General features: G+C 35.7%; 1 protein-coding gene across 5 annotated transcripts in view; it reads left to right on the top strand.

The window, feature by feature from the left end:
• The first annotated feature begins 2,908 nt into the window (after window positions 1-2,908).
• Window positions 2,909-21,155, top strand: part of LOC131149231 (uncharacterized) — a 34,813-nt gene continuing 16,566 nt past the window's right edge. For 4 of the 5 annotated variants that reach the window (XM_058099494.1, XM_058099493.1, XM_058099496.1 and 1 more), the window contains exons 1-8: window positions 2,909-2,930; window positions 3,268-3,543; window positions 3,647-4,287; window positions 4,643-4,803; window positions 5,368-5,428; window positions 6,126-6,191; window positions 6,413-6,498; window positions 6,671-6,734. In XM_058099494.1, the coding sequence (XP_057955477.1) occupies window positions 3,402-3,543; window positions 3,647-4,287; window positions 4,643-4,803; window positions 5,368-5,428; window positions 6,126-6,191; window positions 6,413-6,498; window positions 6,671-6,734 (1,221 nt within the window). In that variant the 5' untranslated portion in view covers window positions 2,909-2,930; window positions 3,268-3,401. The remainder of the gene's footprint in view (window positions 2,931-3,267; window positions 3,544-3,646; window positions 4,288-4,642; window positions 4,804-5,367; window positions 5,429-6,125; window positions 6,192-6,412; window positions 6,499-6,670; window positions 6,735-21,155) is intronic. The other variant, XM_058099492.1, reaches the window with a different exon arrangement.

Raw genomic sequence — 21,155 nt, 5'->3', positions numbered from 1 at the left:
GGGAATATTGAACTGAGGTCTTGGTCGACCAAGAGAGAGCGATTTCTCAATTTTTCGAGTTTCGGTCGACTAGGGCATTTTGAACTGCCTGGTTCGGTCAACCATACCACTGGGAATTCGCCCGAGGACCCTTCGGTCGACTAGGTAGTTGGAGAACAAATGTTCTCGGTCGACTAGATGGTCAACTGTTGACCCAGGAGGGTTTCGGTCGACCAGGGCCTTTTGAACTACCTTTGCTGGTCGACCGGGTGGTCAAACTTTGACCCACGGTATCTCGGTCGATTAGGCCAAAATGAACTGGCTTGGCTGGTCGACCGAAAGTGCATCATGTGTGCATTTCGGTCCCGTATTGAAGCAAACAAGCCCTATTCAAGTGCCTAACAAATATATGTGAAAGTGTGAGTGTCTTAGGGGCACTTGGGGTCCAATTTGAAGACACCGAAAAAGTCCGGTGTCGGTCGACCGAGGGAAAACCCTAAGGTCTTTCTATGGTCATTTTCTCATTTATGGTTTGTTTGAGCTTATGTAGTAAATCATACATGTGATGTGTGTAAGCTTATTAGAAACCAAATACGTACTTACTATTACAGACCAATATAAATATATTACAATGCTGAATTATAAATTGGTCTTCAAGTTTTTCTTACTTTGTGCACATCTTGATCTTATCACCTTTAGTTCCTGCACAAAACCTCAAACACTCATTAGATACAATGAATATTTGTCATAATCAAAATCGGACGTGACCTATAAGGTCAACACTACTCCTACTTTTGATATGAGACCTGCAAAGAAAAAAAAAGAGTTAGAACGATTAAAAGGGATGAGAGAAAGAAAGAGTGAAAGAAAGTGAGAGGAAGAAAGAGAACGAAGGAGAGAGTGAAAGAGAGGCTTGTGCAAGAGAGAAAGAGAGAGAAGGGTTTGTAAGAGGGAGCGAGCGAGAGGTAGAGAGAAATCTATGAGAAAGATAAAAGAAAAGGAAAGAAAGAGAAACCAAAATAGAGGCAGAAGAAAAAACAATTTGAGGGAGAAAGAAATAGAAGAAATAGAAGAAGAAAAAATCATAGGGAGAATGAAAAGAAGAAGAAACAAGGAGAGAGAGAAAGAAACAAAGAGAGAGGGTAAGAGATTGAAAAGAGAAAGAAGGAAAGAAAAGAGATGATCGAGAGAGAGAGAGAGAACAAAGAAGGAAAAGAAAAGAAAGAGCAAAAAAGAGGGTTTTATATATAAACTAGTGAGATATGTGTCCCTGCACGGATGGTGGCACGTGGCACGACCAGGGCTGTGTATCCGAAAGGCGACATAGAGCAATCCTGATTGTCCAATGTGTAATGGCCGGATCGTTGCCACATCAGCGATTTGTGTCAAACTCCTTAGGCGAGTCGTATTCCGCCACGTGGCAAGTGACATTATGATGACGTCACCCTACTACAGGAAATTCACAAAAATAAAATAAAATAATAAATAAAAATAGTGTCACGTGTTTCCTTGGTTGGATGACACGTGACCAATCACTTCATCCAACGAGATTGGTTGAATCGGTCGACCTGGTTTGAATTGACGATTCATTCATTTAGTTTTAAAAATTGAAAATTTTTTTTTAAAAAAAATAAAATATATATTTTAAAAAATCATACAAAAATAAAAATTATTTGAGTTATTTTGAATTGGATAACAAAAAAAATAGGACAACAAAAATACTAAAAATGAAGAAAAAGTCTTTAAAAATCTCAGAAAATTTTAGAAAAATGTTGAAATTTTTTTAAAAAATTCTAAAATTTTTGAAAAAATTGGGGAATGTTTTAAAAGCTCTTTTTGATCAAATTTGATGAATTTATTATATGTATATATATAAATATATATATATATATTTCATTTTTGTATTTGTGCATCCCAATGATTAAACAAAGGGTAAAGAGGTAATTCAAACCTTACATATAGTAGTTTTAAGGGGGGTTTATCTAATAAGATACCCTCATTTGGAGGTCTTATATGACATTCTTATATTGCACCATATTTTATATTTTATTTTAAAATTTTAAATATTTATTTATTTTTTAAAAGGAGTTAATTAAAACCATTAAATTCAATTTAAGAATAATTCATAATTAATTAGGTAACGTTCGTAAAACGGGTGTGTAGGGGGTGCTAGTGCCTTCCCCTCGCATAACTGAACTCCCGATCATAATTCTGATAAATGTAAACCAAGACTACTGGTTCCTTAGTCTTATGATTAGTTTAGAGATCAATCAACAAGGAGTAATTTGGTGAACTAACCGTACCTCAGAAAATAATAGGTTAGTGCGATTTCATTGAACTTTTATTATTATTATTATTATTTCTCGCCATTTCGGACTCTTCTTTGCGATGTTGCAACATTAATATAATGACATCAATAAATATAAACATATAATAATATATTATATATTAAAATATAAAATATTTTAACTATTATTATTAATATTTACTTTATATATAATAATATTATAACACATAAATAATAATATAGTTAAAGCATAATAATAATAATAATAATAATACATAAAGTATAATGAAATACATGATTATTAAAATGAGTTTATTGTATAATATATTATTATTTTATATAAAGTTAATTAAATAATTTTTTATACTAATTGGACTCATTTTCGACCCATTTATATATATATATATATATATATATATATATAAAATAAAATTTCGATTTCCTCTTGAGCCAAGAGTTAGGAATCTATTATTTTGTTTCAATTCCACTTAATTTCGATTCCAATTCCGTCTTGAAGCAAATAATCTAAATGCATTTTTTCTTTTGATAATTTGTTATTTCACTATTTCCCATTCGAGATTAAGAAGCAAGCAGGTGCAGCCCTATCCTAAAGTGGCTTCATAGGAAGGCCAAAGGTACTGGGATACAGATAGTTGAGAAGAAGGTTTGGTTTTGACTGCCCCAGTTTATTTTATATGGTACACTCGCAACAGATGCAAGCTTGAAGAGAAAATTCTCGCTTAGAATTACTTGAAATGATTCAAAAATATACATTTAGTATAGTTTATAATAAATTCAACATGAATAACGTTTACATTACTCGCAATTTTATGCTTTTATTTTTAGAATTTTCGTTGCTTTGCTAGAAGACTGTATAATTTGAATTAATTAGAGTTAGTTAGATAGGGATTTATATCTTCCCTTTTTTCTGGGTATGCCAGTGAACTCGGTGTGTAATATTTTGATCAATATATATTTACTTTTACGATTAAAAAAAAAAGGAAGCAGGCGCAGCCTGCAACGCGTTTCGCCCGCCCCTGTTTTTAGCAGAGCAGCGCAGGCGCCGGGCAACGCAGAGAGAGATAGAGAAGTAGGGAAGGCGGCACAGAAGCGGGGAAGAAAAGAAGGGGGGGAAATGGTGAACAAGGCATGGAAGATAATACCAAGGCCATTGCTAGAAACCGTGCTGAACAACCACGCCCAGCACCATCGTGTCCCTCAGCCTCTCATCCTCCACGGCCCCAGAGGAGCCGGCAAAACCACCCTCATCCTCGAACGTAAATCTCACTCACTCACTCTCTCTCTCTCTCTCTCTCTCTCTCTCTCTCTCTCTCTCTCTCTCTCTCATTTTTTTCTCTCTCTGACCCTTCACTTCTCCAGGTCTCCTCAGCGAGTGGAACAAAGGCCCTCACATCACAGGCTATGTAGACTTCGCTCAATCCATGGAAGACCATCACCCACATCACAACCAGTCCTTCCCATGGTCGTCCTGGTCCAATTGCCCACCACCCACTCTCCCCAACCTCCGAACCCAGCTTGAGAACTGCCTCGAGTCCATGGCGCAGAAGGCCGTACGCCTCGGCACCGTCAGCTCGCACCAAATATTCTCTACGCTCAGCAAGTGGTACAGCCTCAACACCACCTTGCGCCGCATACTCCATTCAAACAACAGCTCCAGCCCCGCCATTAGAGACGACAAGATCACAGCCTCCGTATTGTGGGATCGTGCCATTTTCGCGCTATCTGCTCGATCAAATGCGCAAGAGATCGATGGGGTCTTAGAGTTGGGGGAGAAGGCTAAGGCAGTGTCCGTTGAAGAAGCCTCGTATTTTAGGGAGGCGATTGTGGCGCTAAGATTAGCAAAGGAGGTGATTAAGGTTCAGCAAGGGTGGAGGGCTAATGCCGTTGCTCATTTAAATAGGACGGGTGGGTTTTCAAGGTCTTTAGCCAATTCGGCAACTGATTGGCCTTGTTTGTTGCTGGAGTTATTATCTGCAGCTGCTGAGGTTGATTACTTTCAGGTGACTAATGGGATCTCCTCTCTCTCTCTCTCTCTCTCTCTCTCTCTCTCTCTCTAGTTTTCTGGACAACAGAGGGCATGACCCCGGTCACTAGCCATTGCCAAAGGAGTCGTTTTGCATTTTAATTGTTGTGCAATGTCTGAATTAAGAAGGAGATTTATAGAGTCATGAACTCGGCTGCATTTTTTTGTATGGTTTACCCAATTCTAATGGTTAATTTGGTCTGCAAAGTGTTATATTGTGCTGCTTAAAAAATGGTTTGAAAGAAAAACGCTCCTTGTTGGGTAAATTTTTGTGATTTGGTTGGTGCTTTGCGATGGCCTAAATGATTGAGGTTTTCTCTCATATTGAGCAGCCAAAACTTGTAATCAACAATATTGACATTCTTCGGACTGCAATTTTAACGGATGATTCAGCAGCCTGTGCATCCCAGTATCATGACAGTCTGCTGTGGAGAATTATAGCTTTGGGTGCAAATGAGCGATGTCTGCCGGTCATACTTTTAACATCAGATAGGTATTGATCCCTATTCAACTGTTTTTTTGATTTGTGTGACCTTCACAATTGTAATTGACCTTGGCATTTTTAGATTTTCATGAAGTAAATGTTGTGATTCATCATGATATTTCACTTTCTATTTATTTTTTTGCAAGTCTTGATATAAATAGGAAATATGTAAAAGTGCATGGTAGCATTCTATGGAACAGCCTTTTCTGCAGGTTTTTTAGGTTGCTTCATTTAGCTTCTGCATTTGTGTCATGTGTTGATATTTGTGTTACTATCTGTGGCACATTACTTTGGTAATGCATATAGACTCCATTATGTATAAACCTTGAATGAGCAGTGATCTGTGAAATCACACTGAATGATATTTGTTAGTGTTGTGTATGCTCTTGTTGTGTATTTGCCAATGCATGATTGGCATTCACATCTGTATAAGAGTCATGCTTATATGCATGTTTTTTTTTTTTTTCCTTTAAACATCTTCTAACCTATTTTTTAAAGTATTATATCAATTTTCTTAGATTTGTTTCTTTTCATCTCTTTTAGAAAGTTAATTCTTGCTATAATGTGATGCAGCTACTATTCTTACCGAGCCTATATTGATTTTGGATTTCCAGACATATTCATCTCCCGTGAGGTACTCAATCTGAAACTCAATTGTGCGTGTGTTTTTTTTTTCTTTGACTGTGAAGTCTTGAAGTGGTCTGCTGCCTGCCCTTACGGGCTCTATCATACTCATAGCTAAGAAGGCAAGGAGGCTGATCCATCATTGATATTGTGTCCAAGTGGAGAATCTAATTGTGGCATAAGTTCTTTCCTGTCATGAATTTTTGGTTTCGTTCTGTTTTCTGAAATTTCAGAAGAAAGCAAGTCATTTGGTGTTGGTTTTAGGCCTTCAATGGACATCATTTTTCCAACAATATCTGCATTGTAGCATTTAATGAATTTGTTTGCCTATTTATTTATAACTAAATCCTTATAATCTAACAAGTTAATGCATGTCATCATGTGCTTATGCCCTTTTTTTTTTTTTAATAAAAAACTTATTCAGCTATTTTTATTTAATAGGATTTATGTGTACACATGCATGGCTCACGAGTCACAAGTTTGTATTTCGTATGGTTAAGTTTGTTGATTAGATATGACACATACAATGGTATATCAATTCTCTCATTCTCAAGTGTATTTAGTTTGGATTCCTTTGGATGGGCATGCATGTGGATGCACGTGTGCATATTCATACGTGTGTGCATGTGTTCACATTTACATGAGGAACATAGGTCATTTGATGATCCTGGTATGTCTCATTCATTTCAACTTTGTTTGGTATGAAGACCTTTGGTTGGACTCCGCAAGAAGCAAAGATGCATATGGTCACTGATTTCTTCAGCCATTCAGAGGTCAGCTCTGTAGTTTGATGTTATTTCTATACAAACTACTACTATTATTATTTTTTTGGAAAATGAATAACTGGGTGATGCGATCCTGCAAGCCAGAAGAAAAGTGGCCTGAGTTTTTTCAGAGTTATCTACTTCACCAGAATTTTATATTTACTGAGAAGTTTTTAGTTTATTCGAGTGTCCTTTGAAAGTTCTAATTTTTAATTTTGTTGACATTGCAGTGGACATTGATTGCTGAAGTACTGGGATCAAACCCTCGGCATTTATTTGAGCTTTATGCCCTTAAACAAAGCAACCATTATCAAGAGTAAGAAGCACATGATGCTTAGCTTGCTGTATCTTTTATCTATGATCTATTGGCCTATCTTACTCATAAATTGACCCGCATGTGCATTATATGAATTTTGAGGAATTGACTATCGTTTAAATGCAGCAAAATTTTCTACCTTTCTATTACCCTCCTTATTGGTTGATTGTAGAGTCATGAACGAGAAGGCTAGTACATTTGAGGACATCATAGATGCATATTTAGCATATTTGCAAGTAAGTTCCATTAATGTGCACCGAAGTAAGTTTCACTTATGTTTTTTATTTTTTTAAAATAATATTTTTAATTTATCGATAAAGAGAAACTTTTATTAGTTGGACATCAAGGGGATGCCACTCTTTGGTACAAAAAGTCATCTATTCTGTTGAAGTTTCACTAATGTGTCACATCTTATTCTTTTTTTATTGGATTTTTAATTGTCTTCTTTTCAAAACCCTAATGGAGGAAATGATTTGGAAAAATATTTAGTGCATGGAAAATGCATTTAGGCTTAAAGAACATTGCAATACTTCCAAAACATGATCTCCCACTTGCGTCAGCTGTTGCCTTCTTCATTGAATATTCATGGCCATTGTTTATCTGTAAGAATCAGATATCATAAGATGGCTTGTTGTGAGGTTAGGTAGGAGAGGGAATGACTTAGATAATCTAGGTGTAGGAATAGTGTATCTTAGCTGTAATTTCTCAAACTTTTGTATAGGGTGGGGAGTTGTAGTTGTTTCCAAATTGATCCATGGATTGCAAGAGTAAATGTTTCATTTTTGATGTAGTTCTTGTTTGCCAATTTGTTTCATTTACGTGTTTCTCATATATTTTAGTAGTTTTTATAAAAGTCCTATTAATTTAGGCTATTCTAAACCCATATTGGTTTTATTGATTCAACTTACTTTATATCACTCATTCTCTATCTATTTTCATTTGAAGGAATCAGATGAACAAGTTATTGTTTGGGCCAAAAAATTGGCCACCGTTGTGGGATAACTAGAGAAGATGGATTAATTTGATTATGTTGATTTAATTTCAATAAATACACACATTCATTTTCTTGTGGGTTGAAGATGTTCAATGGATATTATGGATATCACCCATTTGATAATGGATTCTAAATGGTCAAAATTACAATTTCAATACCAATTACTATTGTTGTAATGGCCAAAGAAATGACATGGAAGTGGTTTGCGTCTTTTTCAATTTTGCTAAAGTACTACAATAGTGATTATGGTAGTAGAGGGCCTAGAGGCCAAGTGAAGGACTTTGGAAATGAAAGTGGGGTGAACCATCAATTTTCGCCAAATTGCTACAGTTACAAGTATGTGGTGATGGCTGCAAATTGGTAGTGATTGGGACTATGCTTTTTTTCTTCAAAATAGAAAGAAATGTAAAAATCTTCAGATGGACATAAAGAAGCCATGCCTAAAATTTTGGTGGAATATAGAGAAATCATCAAGGAGATTCATGAAAACATGAACAATCAATCTTGAAGCCTTTGAAAAATTGATATTGAATAGCTTTTTTAATTCTTGTCATAAATCTCAAGCCTGATAAACTCTTGCTTTTTTTTTTTTTCAAATGAGCTTTAGTGATTTCACTCATAGGTGAGTTAAAAACACTTGATCGATTCCAAGGTCCAGCTATCGAGGGAAATAGGGCTTTAGTACTTTTTCCATTAGGTAGGAGCTCCTCTTTCCATTTTCACAATGCCACTGCTAACAGAATGTGGGGTTAAATCAAAAGCTTTAAAAATATGCTTCAACAGGAATTGACAAGTATATGGGCTTTGGTCATCAGTAGCCAAACACATTGTCCAAATGTACCAATCATATCCACAACATAATCTAACACTTCCATTTAAGATTCAAATTTTTGGAGTTCTACAAAATGCCAAATGACAATTGTTTGCTTGTTTTTTATTTTTCTTTCTTTATTTTATTTTATTTATTATCTTTTTTATTATTGTTATTATTATTATTATTATTTTTTTTTGCAATAGAAAATAAAAAATTGATTCGGGGTTTGTGAAGCTCATTAAGAAAAGAATAAAATGAAATAATTAATTTGGATTTAAAATCTGCAAAATAATGAAAATGGAGGTTCCAGTTTTCAGGTTTACCATGTCAGGCTAGTTTATATGGTCATTCAAGATGCTATCTTGAAATGGCTTTGAGAAGGCTTGTCAAGTAATGGCTAGTGAGCTTGTGGCCATGATCAATTCTTAAACATGCAGTATATATAAAGGCCACAAATTCATTTGACTTCTTGAATAGAAATGATCAATCTATAGTGGCGATTAGCTGGTGTAAATGTAAATGCGAGATACACTGATGTATTATGATGGATGAGACCCGCGACTCAAATTCAATATGTTTATAATATTTTAGAAAACTATTTAATTTTAGTTCTCTATAATATTTTTGTAATATCATTTTTTTAGGTCATAGGTTAGATTCCATTTAGAATTGTCAAATGAGGAAAAGACTAAAAATATAAGATTTATTCGAAAAATTAGAGTTAACGAAGTTAAGTTTGCACTAAAAAAGATGAAAAATGGGAAAGTTATGGTACCAGATAACATCCCAATTGAAGTTTGGAAATGCTTGGGTGATAACGGAATTATATGGTTAACTAATTTATTTAATACAATTGTAAAAACTAAGAAAATACCAGATGAATGGAGGAAAAACACTTTAATACCTATATACAAAAATAAAGGAGATATTCAAAATTGTAATAACTATCGTGGAATTAAACTTATACGATAAAACTATGGGAAAGAGTAGTTGAACAAAGATTAAGGTTAGAAACGAAGATCTCAGAAAATCAATTTGGTTTTATGCCTGGGAGATCTACCACACAAGCTATTTATCTTTTAAGAAGATTAATGGAAAAGTTTAGGGAAAAGAAGAGGGACTTGCATATGATATTTATTGACCTTGAGAAAGCATATGATAGGATACCTAGGGAAGTTTTATGGTGGGTTTTAGAAAAAAAGGGTGTATGTTGTAGGTATACCGATGTCATTAAGGATATGTACGATGGAGTAATGACTAGTGTAAAGACTAAAGATGGAGAAACTAGAGAATTTCCAATTACCATAGGTGTACATCAAGGATCTGCTTGGAGTCCTTATCTTTTTGCTTTAGTGATGGACCAATTGATTAAGAGTATTCAAAAGGAGGTTCCATGGTGTATGTTGTTTGCAGATGATATTGTATTAATTGACGAAACTAAGGATGGAGTAGAGGCTAAGTTAGAATTATGGAGAGAAGCTTTGGAATCTAGAGGTTTTAAGATAAGTAGAAATAAAACAGAATATATGAAATGTAATTTTAGTAATGATAGGAGGAATATTGGAGACAAAGTTAGACTTAATGATGAAGAAATAAATAGCACTTGTAGATTTCGATACCTTGGATCTATTATGCAAGCTGAAGGAGAAATTGAAGATGATGTAATGCATAGAGTTAAAGCAGGTTGGGTAAAATGGAGAAGTTCTTCAAGTGTTCTATGTGATCGTAGAATACCCTTAAAATTGAAAGGGAAGTTTTATAAAACAGCTATAAGACCAGCTATGCTATATGGATCAGAATGTTGGGCGACGAAGAAACATAATATCCAAAAAGTAAAAGTTGCCGAGATGAGGATGCTTAGATGGATGAGTGGTATAACATTGAAAGATAAATTAAGGAATGAACATATTCGTGGTAAGTTAGGTGTAGCTCCTATAGAAGATAAGATAAGGGAAGGACGACTCAGATGGTATGGACACTTGCAACGTAGGCCTTATAGTGCACCTGTGAGGAAGAGTGACTTAGTTACTGTGGGGGGCAGTAGAAGGGGTAGGGGTAGACCTAAAATAACTTGGGAGGAGATAGTGAGTAAGGATTTAATATCTTTGAATCTATCAAAAGAAATGGTCCATGATCGCATAAATTGGCGGAAAAGGATTCATATAGCCGACCCCACTTAGTAGGACTAAGGCTTGGTTTTGTTGTTGTTGTTGTAGGTTAGATTCCAGGGTTTTATCTATTAGGAAAGTAGTATCCTAGTCTTAGTTTCTCTAAATTGTATTTTCATGTCTGCTGAGGTTATTAGGTTTTTAATTATGCGAATTGGCAGAGTTGAATGAATTGGATTCAGTATTGAAGAACTTCTCCTGTTTCCCTTAATTTCTTGCTTTTATTTCTTTTTCTCCTGTTATATCTTCTTGTTGTTCAACATCTATATGGTACCAGAGCCGCCTTTGGTCCAAATCCAAGGAGTCAATGTGATTTGAAAGTTGAATCCCTCGTGGAACATGTTTCCAATGGAACAATGCAATTCTGAGCTCACCAATTGGCAAAACCCTCCACTCCAGCCATTAGCCAATCTCTATACATGCACTCATGCACTGTCTGATGCCGCAGTCATTTGCCAACATGTGCCATTGGCCTATTGCTGTTGCTAATGACCATCATTCGCACCTATCATGCAGTCAAACAGAACCCACCATTGCTGGAACTGGCCTGAAAATTATTCCACTGCTGCTAGTGGGGTCTACCATCAGCAACTACTGATAAAAGTACAATTTTCAAATGGCATTCACTCCTTGCTGATCTGCTGAAGACCCACAGGCTGCTGATATCATCCTTCCTTCCTGATGCTAAGCCCCTTCTTGTCATCACTCTTGTACCCACAAGCTGCTTATCCTCCTTGGAAAGCAGCTAATACCCTATTGATCCATTAACCAATCTTTAATGAATCTATGTACCAAGCTTTGACCTAGCACAAATCCTAGTTGCATTCCCAGCCACATCCAACCAAGGCCACTTTCTTTATCTAACTCATAACCCAGCCTTAAATGTGAAAGGTCTACTGGCTCATTTTGTGTATCAGGTCCATCCCATTTAAAGTCCCGACCTTGACCACCTTCTTCAGCCTGGAAGATACTGAACCACAATCACACCAAAATTAGTTCACCCTGAAAGAATTCAGTTAAATTTATGATGGAGAATCACCAATAGAGAACTTTAGATGCTTATGTTGCTATAGGTTTAGAAATTAGGATTTTTATTTTAGTTTGGAAAAATTCTGATTATTTTCGAAGTTCAGTTAATTTAGGGGTATTTTGTGCATTTTAAGTTCTTTGGGTGTTATTATTTGTTTTAGCTGTAATGTTTGGTCTATCTAAGTATTATCTTTGTGTATTGTATTAAACAGTTATCATTTGAATTCAGATTTCCAGAGCTTCCAAGCTTCCTGCTCTCTCTCTCTCTCTCTCTCTCTCTCTCTCTCTCTCTGTGATATGAAGCCCTCTCCCTCTTCTCTTCTTCTCTCTTCTTCCTTTCTCCCCTTTCTGTTTTTTTATCTGTTCTATTCTATTTTCTTTTTGTCTCTAAATTGCTGTTGTATTCTGCTGTTTCTCCCTTCCTCTTTCTATTTTCCAACCTGAATTGATCTTTTTTTTTTTTTTTGGATTATCGTGAGAACTCCAGCCATTGACAAGCCACTCTTCGGAGCCCTTGATGCGGCACCAAACTCATGGGTCGGCGGCCCTCCCCCCTGGTTCGCTGGCCGGGTAAATCGGATTGCGGTCGCGGCTTATTCACACTTGGGTTGACTTTAGCAGTTACCCTCCCATGGCCCCTCCTTTACGTCTTGCGGATGGGACCCCCTGAGGAGCTACAAAGTGCACCATGACTTTGTCACCAATGGGAATCGAACCTCCGATACTCATGTTATCCCCGCCTGCTTTATCACCGTGCCATGTTTATGTGGGGGCATGTGTTCTTCTTACCATTACAGTGAATGGCATGTGTTCTTGTGTCCTTGAGTCACTCCCAAATCATCTAGCCAAGGAGAACGAAGGAGTACATGACCAATATTCTTGGTATGAATTATCAAAATAGTTATTCATTTGGATACAAAATAAACATCTTTCACAGACATGTAAAGGATCGTTATCAAGCCAAGAAATCTCCTACAGTTCTAGTGGGCTTCTGATTTAACTACATACGAGTGGGACACCGTTTCTAGTAACCACATTCATAGGTCATCTTCCAGTCTTCATTCTCGACATTACATTGCCATTGAATATAAAACCTCTCAAAAGACCGTCCCATGAAGTTTCATTGACATGTGATCATTGTAGAACCCTCATGTGCTACCTAAGGCCATTCCAACCGCCACCCTTAAAATCCCGAATTTCTTGGTATTATTTCTTCACATCATCACCCCCATTGAAATCGCCACCCCTTGACATCGAAAAATATATGGCAGAAGACCACTAGCAGCTCACCCATGCATGGCGACATGTGTGAGACACTACTAGTGTTTTTTGCATCTTCTAGAATTGCGAAAAATTGAGTTTAGCAGCGGTATTTTCGATAGATAGCATTGGAGGATGAATTCAGAGTGCCAGCACACATTTTCAAGTTCAATTTTTCTTGAAGCATCTACGAGAAATTAAAGTGAAATATTTGAAGAGTCTCTTAAAACTACAACAACAGTGCAAGGACCTTGTGGTAACATTGTGTGAACTTACACTACTTGGACTCCACAAAAATTGATTTAGTGTTTCTTATCTATTTGGTACTTGTTTGGATTTGCATCAGCCCATATTTGCTCTCAATTATAAAAAAATGGCGAGTCAATGCCATATTATCCAGTTCCCACCTAGTTCGAAATTCTCAACAATTGATAAAACCTAGGTGTCCTTCTAATTTTGATTGTTATTCAAGTACTCAATTTTTCTTAGATTGACTGAATAACCTGGAGAATTATTTTAATTGGTATGGATTACTTAGCTAAATCTTAACTTCTTGGGTTTGCAAAGCAATACCCGAAAAAGAGGGAGAAAAATTATCTTGGAGAACCATTTGTTCCCTTATGGTCTGAAATGAGACATATTTTAAAAGAGAAATATGCCCCACATTCTTATGGGGAGCAATCAATGGACCATCTTTGTAGTCTTCAGCAACTGTCTTCTAGTGTCACCAATTATTACCTTGATTTTAGAGACCCCACGCATCGATGTGCTCTTAGTGAGGAACCTAGAGTGGTGATTATGTTCGAAAAAAAAGTTAAAAGATGAAGTTAGACGGCAGATTATTTTGAAAAACCTAAAATGTCCCATCACTCTATTTGAGGCAGACCACATGGCTTTGGAAGCTGAGATATTTCTCCAGCCACCAATCCATAACACCACCTCTGATGTTAATAGTTTCATAAGCTTAGATCAATTTCTTAGTGGCCACGAGGCAGTCATAGACCCACCCAAGATATTGAAGAGAAAGCTCAATTGTTGAGGATAAATAATTAAATATTAGAAGTGCTTATACAAATTGTGATCACCGAGGGGGAATTTTCTTGCTGGTCTTCTGGGTTTTAAGATGGGGACATTTGCCCTTAATTACCCTGGTCACCCTCTTGGAGCCAAATTCAAAGATAGGAGTATGGGACCCCATTATTGATAAGTTCAAAAAAAGATTGGCAGATTGCAAAAGGAACTTATTGTCAAAAGGTCACTCACTTTGATCAGCTGTACCTTGACAAACATTCCTGTCTATTTCATGTCTCTCTTTCCTTTACTGGCTCAGTTGCCAAGAGATTTGAAGGAATTCAAAGAAGATTCCTCTGGGGGGGCTTGGGGGAGGAATTTAAATTCGACCTTGTCAAATTTGGCATGGTTAAATAACCTATTTATTTTGGAGGATTGGGGTTGAAATCCCTCCACACGTCCAATAAAACCCTTCTTAGGAAATAGTTGTTGAGGTTCATGAATGAAAAACCCCACTATTGGTGCGAAATCATTGCTTTTAAACATGGGTTGAGCATATCGAATGGATCACTCATGCTGGTGGAGGACCCTATGGTACAAGGGTTTGGATATTTACCAGGAAAGGTTGGGATGATTTTTTCCCGGGAATGGGGACAATGTTTAATTTTTGGCATGATGTTTGGTGCAACCAAAGGGTTCTAAGTGATACATTTCCTGCCATCTACAACTTGGCCTGCGATAAGGAAGCCATCATCAGTCTTCACAATCAAATCTCAGATTAGGGAATCTTCTGGATTATTCCCTTTTTTAGAAACGTGGGAGGTTGAGAACTCCATCTTCTCACTGACTTTTTATAGTAGTATCTACAATTTCTAGCACCAAAACATTCCCAATGAACCAAAATGGACTTTGGACAGAAATGGGGTCTTCTGAGTCAGATCCTTGTAGTGGAATGCCTCTCCAATGGGAACAAATTGTAGCAGCCTCCCATGGATCCATGACTGGAAGACTAATGCCCTTGCAAAGGTTGCTTTTCTTGCTTGGGAGGCAACACATGGAAAGATTTTAACCCTGGACAACTTGCAGAAAAGGGGGCTGATTGTCAAGCTCTGCGGGAGGGGAATTCTGGGCTTGGAAAAATATTTTAGTAACCAAGGATAAAAGAAAGGCTTTGAATCTCATCTCTCTTGCCATGCTTGGAAGGAAAGGGATAGAAGAGCCTTTAAAGATTCGACCACACCATTTCAGGTTAGTAAGGAGCAATCAGTTGCAAATTGTGAATTATCTTAATGTAATTCTTGATTTCTGTGACACTCTTCAGGGTGATTGATTTCTTGTACTCTAGGTTGGCATCCCCTCGATGTCTAGTTAATGAAGTTCCTTTTACTGATAGAAAAAAACTATTAGTGCATAATTTTTAAAGTCTTGATTATACATGAGTCTTTCATCCTCTTATCAAAATAGGGCTTTAGAATTGTCTTTGGAGACCCTTGATATTCTCGCTGCTTGCTAGAATATACCTTGATTTCTCACCAAATTTAGTTGTTTAGACTTACAATGGACTTAAAGATAAGTTGCCAACTACTAGGATTGATATGCTTGCCAATGTCCCTACTTTTCAACCTTAATTGTCCATTTCTAACCCAAAGAATTAAGTACAATTTGTAACGACCCGGCCCTTTACACGGACTCAGGTGTCACTCACATACATCAAATACTTATACCTGTTCAAGATATGGAAACAACCCGCCCTAAACAGGGACATACGGGTGTAAATCATATATAATCATGATGTAAATGTCGCGGAAAAACATAAACATCCATTGGGATTACTACTAGCCTTATACCAGAGTTCACTAATACATCCATAATTTACATACATTCGGACTTAGAGTAATCGTCATATTACAACCCTCCAAAAAGGACTTTCATCAAGTTTAGTACTCAATTTAGATGCTTACGTAAGCTAACCAAAATAACCTCCCCAGTCCCTTTTATCTACTAGGACCGATGCACAGACGGACCTGAAAACAAAGGTTGTAAGAAAGGGTGAGACACTTCTCAGTAAAGAAGAAGGAGTTACAACAGTGTGTGACTGCATACATGCATATTTTCATTCAACATCTAAAATATAAATCAAATATTTTCAATAAAGTAATGCATCAGTTATATCATTATTCATATTACAAAATTCCCACATCTGTCTTTCAACCATTTTATGATTTATCAGATGACCAACAGCAAAATATCCCTATAACCAGTTTTACCCCGTGGCTCGGGTTGTGTACTGGTACTCGTCCAATGCCCTATTCGTGCAGACACTGTCAAGTACCTACATACGATCCGACTGCCCCCATTGGTCCAATATTAGCCAATGGTTTCACCCTACTAGCCGACCATCTTGGTACCCACATCGTTTAATACGTGTGGTTGCACGTGTATATCTAGCTACGATATCGTGTCGTATCATATAACAGTAGTTTATTTCAACTCTGCAAAGAAAGTATTTTTCAACCCTATATCAATAGTATAGAAAAAATCCCAGCGGGTTCAAACCGGCGTTTTTCCACTCAGTCTACCCCTCTTTGTTTATTGATGCGGCTCGGTGTATCACCAGCCTCTGTTTATCACATTGTCAATATAACAAATTGGAATTTCATTCCTATATTCTATATCAATAGTATAGAAAATACATTCATTTCTATTTCAACATATATCACACAAGTTTGATACAAAAACCCGCTAAATGATAGAAATTCAATATACTTAGTTTAACTGAATAAATAAAGGATTCGAGCCTCTCCTACTATAGTATAAATACAAATAAAAGATGTTTGTAAAATTTGGAGATTACACGTCGAAAACCTCGTTTTTTACCAAAAACCGTAAAATCGTCAAACCGGCATTTCTACTTGGTAGAATTTCACAAATAAGCAGTTAAATCATACATAATGACATAAACTAGCTTTTTAGCGGTTTAGTTTTCCAAATATGCTGCTGTAATCAAATTCCCCTTACCTTATACTCGAAATGAAAGTTCGTATGATAACGGTCCAAATCGACAACCCGAGATTCCGAAAACCTAAAACCACAGAACATAACCTTACTATGTTTTCTACTGCTATCCAAATATCCAATCAAAATTAGGATCAGATTCCTACCTCGATTCTTGGGAAAACCCGAAACTCTCCGAAACGACGATCCGATCAACTAAAAGTGTAGAGTTTCCTCTTCTGATCCACGTAGTACCCTCCGTTTTTGGAAACGGACGACGAACGGCGAAGGATCTTAGAGAGAGAGAATAAGAGAATTTATAGAATAAATCCTAACTTAGCCCTTAAGTAATCTAAATAAATATCTCCTCCAAGATATTTATATATAAATATCTCAAAATATCTCTTTTCAAAATATCTTCTCCAAAATATCTCTTTATTTATTTATTTATTTTAATTTTGTTTATTTATTTTATTATTATTATTTTTTTTTTCTCGGGGTCGGGTTACTACACAATTTGCTGCTCCAGAGTTTGTTAAGAATTCTTAATCTGGAACCTATTGTTGAAAAACCCCCCTTACATAATTTCTCCTCCATCACTTGCATATTCTCCCTTTACATCTTTAATTGAATCTAGTGAAGCATTTTCCATATTGCTAGAATATGGACCAAATGCATATTTGCTCTAGTTGCCTATAGATTTGGATATTAAATTGATTTCTTGTTTGCAGGATTTATTATTTTATCATAGGATTATGCTACTTGCTGGTAGAAGATCTTTTAGACACTCTCCCATGATGATTGATGATACAATGCAGTTTGTGCTACTTCCTGATTTTCTTGTATTTTCAACTATGTAGCCATCCAAGGAGGTCATGCTATTGCGCTATTTTAGAACTAGAGGTCAAGTTTCTTAGTAAAGGAGAGTTTGAAGGAGAACCACCAATGGGGATCTTTAGGGCCTGCTTAGTTGTGGAAAATATTTTCCATTTTTAATTTTCAAAGAATTATAATTTCAGCTTATTTTTTGCTTTCCAAGATTCATATTAAAAAGGTAGAAAATAAAAATTCATTTAGTTGAGCAAAATATTTTTTATTTTGTATTTGTAGATTTCAAAATTATTACAAAACATACAACTTGTTTTCCAATTTTCCAAAAAATTATATCAGGTAGTATTAAGGGTCATGGATTTTGGGGCTTGGACTTGTATTTTTGTGGATTTGAAAGAAACTCAACACATAACCCAAACAGTTCAAAATCTAAGATCTGAATTCCATACTCCCATAAGCAAGGTAAGATGTCGGAAATATAGAAATAAAAATGTTTTTTTCTAACTTTCCTATATAAATTTAGAAAATTGGAAAACAAGGCGGTGTTTTTGTAATTATTTAAAAATTTAGAAATGTAATATAAAACTATTTACACAAGCAAATAGTGCCAAAACTCTTTATTGTTATTCATTTGTTTTATACAAATGTTGTAAAATAGAAAAAAATTAGCTATTTTTTTGTAATTCTTTAGGAAACTAAAATAGAAAAGGAAAACTGTTCTCTGCAAGTAAATGGGCACTTAGGTACTTATATTGCAATAGCTTTAGAAATTAGGATTTTATTTTAGTTTGGAAAATCTATGATTATTTCAAAAGTTAAGTTACTTTAGGGGTATTATGTGTTTTTTAGTATTTTGCAGTTTATTTTGTAATTATTTGTTTAAGCTATGTTTGTGTATTGTCCAAAAAGCTGTATAGACAAAAAGAATTTGGTATAAAACATGACAAAAATTTAGAAACATGGAAAGCTTTGAAAATTATAAAGAGGCGAGGAAGGATGGAAAAAAGGCTGTTCGCGAAGCTAATCATAGATCATTTAATAACTTATATTTTAGATTAGATATAAAAGAAGGGCAAAGAGAGATATTTAAATTTGGTAAAGCTACAGAAAGAAAGAGCAAGGGCTTAGGTAATGTACAATGTATCTTGGCTAAGGAAGAAGATATAAAAAAAAGATTGCGAAGTTACTTTAATAAGCTCTGGAATGAAAACCAAGTTGAAGGTTTAAACTTGAATTGACAAATGAGGAAAAGACTAAAAATATGAGATTTATTCGCAAAGTCAGGGTTAATGAAGTGAAGTTTGTATTGAAAAAAATGAAAAATAAAAATGCTATAGGACTGGATAATATCCCAATTGAAGTTTGGGAATGCCTTGGTGATAAAAAAAATATATATGGTTAACTAATTTATTTATTACAATTATAAAATTAAAAATTGTCTAACGAATACAGGAGAAACATTTTAGTACCTATATACAAAAGTAAAGGAGATATTCAAAATTGTAATAACTATTGTGAAATTAAACTCATGAGTCATATATTGACATTGTGGGAAAAGGGTAGTTGAACAAACTCACAAAGATTGAGGTTAGAAAGGAAGGTCTTTGAAAATCAATTTGGTTTTATGCATGGGAGATTTACTATAGAGACTATATATTTCTTAAAAAGATTAATGGAAAAGTTTAGGGAAAAGAAAAGGGACTTGCATAGTTGCATGTAGTTTTTATTGACTTAGTCATAACATATGATAGGGTTCTTGAGGAAGTTCTATGGTGGGTTTTAGGAAAAAAGGGCATATATTGTCAGTATATTGATGTGATTAAGGATATGTACGGTCATTACTCTAGCGTTAGGACTGCAGGTAGAGAGTCTAGGGAATTTCTAATCACAATATGCTTTGAACTTTTTTCTTTTTTCTCTATAGATGGATGAACCAACTAGGAGTATTTGAAATGAGGTTCCATGGAGTATGTTGTTTGCAGACGATATTGTCTTGATTGATGAAACTTGGGGTGGAGTAGAATCTAAGTTAGAAATATGGAGAGAAGCTTTGGAATCTAGAGGTTTTAGGAAGCATAAATAAGAACAAATATATGAAATATATTCATCCATACTTGGAGGACTATTGGGGAAAAGGTTAAACTTGATGGTAAAAAATCAATGACACTAGTAGATTTCGATATCTTGGATCTATAATGCATGCCCAAGGAGAAATCGAATGAGATGTAATGCATAGAGTTAAAGCAGGTTAGGTAAAATGGAGAAGTGTTTCAAGCGTGCTGTGTGATCATAGAATAACCTTAAAATTAAAAGGAAAGTTCTATGTGATGGTTGTATGACCAGATATGTTATGTGGATTAGACTTTTGGGTAACTAAGAAACAACATATCCAAAAAGTAAAAGTTGCCAAGGTGAGAATGTTAAGGTGGATGACTGGTATAATGTTAAAAGATTAACTAAGGAATGAACATATTCTTTGGTAAGTTACGTGTAGCTCCTTAGAAGATAAGATAAGAGAGGGGAGCTTAGATGGTTTGGGCACCTACAATGTAGGCCAAATAGTGCACTAGTAAGGAGGAGTGAGCTAGTTACTATGAGGGGCAATAAAAGTGTTATTTTTGGTCTAAATACCCTTTCCATCGGGTTTGCTTTCATTATATATAGAAGAAATTTACATAGTTGTTGCCTAATTTTCAGCATTATTTACAGCCTAATTTTCTGCTATATACAATCTAAATGTAAACTAAAATATTTCAACTAAATTATTTACAGCCTAATTATGCTAAATTATCTCTGTATGATTTGATAATTCGTTCCCTTTCAAGAACATTTTAAATTAGAATTCCCACGTAGGGAAATTCTTTCCGGTAAATCGAACAATAGTCTTTTCAATAGACATGATGAAATGCACTAAAAAAACAAATAAGCCCAAGCAGTCAACCAAATAAACGGCAAGCCTAACTCAAATTAGGTCCAAATCCAAATAATAAGAGGTCCACAGACACAACCAGATTACAAAAGCCCAGCAGAAATAAAAAGCCCAGATCAAACACGGAAGCCTATCTCGAAATACCTGCCCTGTGTGAAAAACGACACAACAGAGGAAGAAACATAGCATCTTTGTCGATTACACCAGGAGAAGTCGAAGCTGCTGACCACCACAGAACTGCTGACAGCCACAAAGATGCCCAGCCACCACGAGAAAAACACTGAGATGAGTAGCCCGCAACCAAGAACAGTGTGCACAACTAAAAAAAAAATTCCGGTAGCCCCAACAAAACTCAAAACCACCAAAGTGGACACCATAGAGAAGGCTGACACTCACGAAAAGCAAGAAAGAACTTGCTGAAACCGAGAGTTTTTTTTTTTTTAAGCAGCGATGAGAACCGCACCCAGTGATTAAGACCAAAATGACGGAATCAGAAGAGGGGCTTTGATACCATGTTAGTTTTGGTCTGAATACCCTTTCCATCGGGTTTGCTTTCATTATATATAGAAGAAATTTACATAGTTGTTGCCTAATTTTCAGCACCTAAATTCTGCCAGATTTTCAGCA

The sequence above is a fragment of the Malania oleifera genome, chromosome 2 (assembly GCF_029873635.1).
Source record: "Malania oleifera isolate guangnan ecotype guangnan chromosome 2, ASM2987363v1, whole genome shotgun sequence".
NCBI classification, from domain to species: domain Eukaryota; kingdom Viridiplantae; phylum Streptophyta; class Magnoliopsida; order Santalales; family Ximeniaceae; genus Malania; species Malania oleifera.
This window is presented reverse-complemented; position numbering and strand designations above follow the sequence as displayed.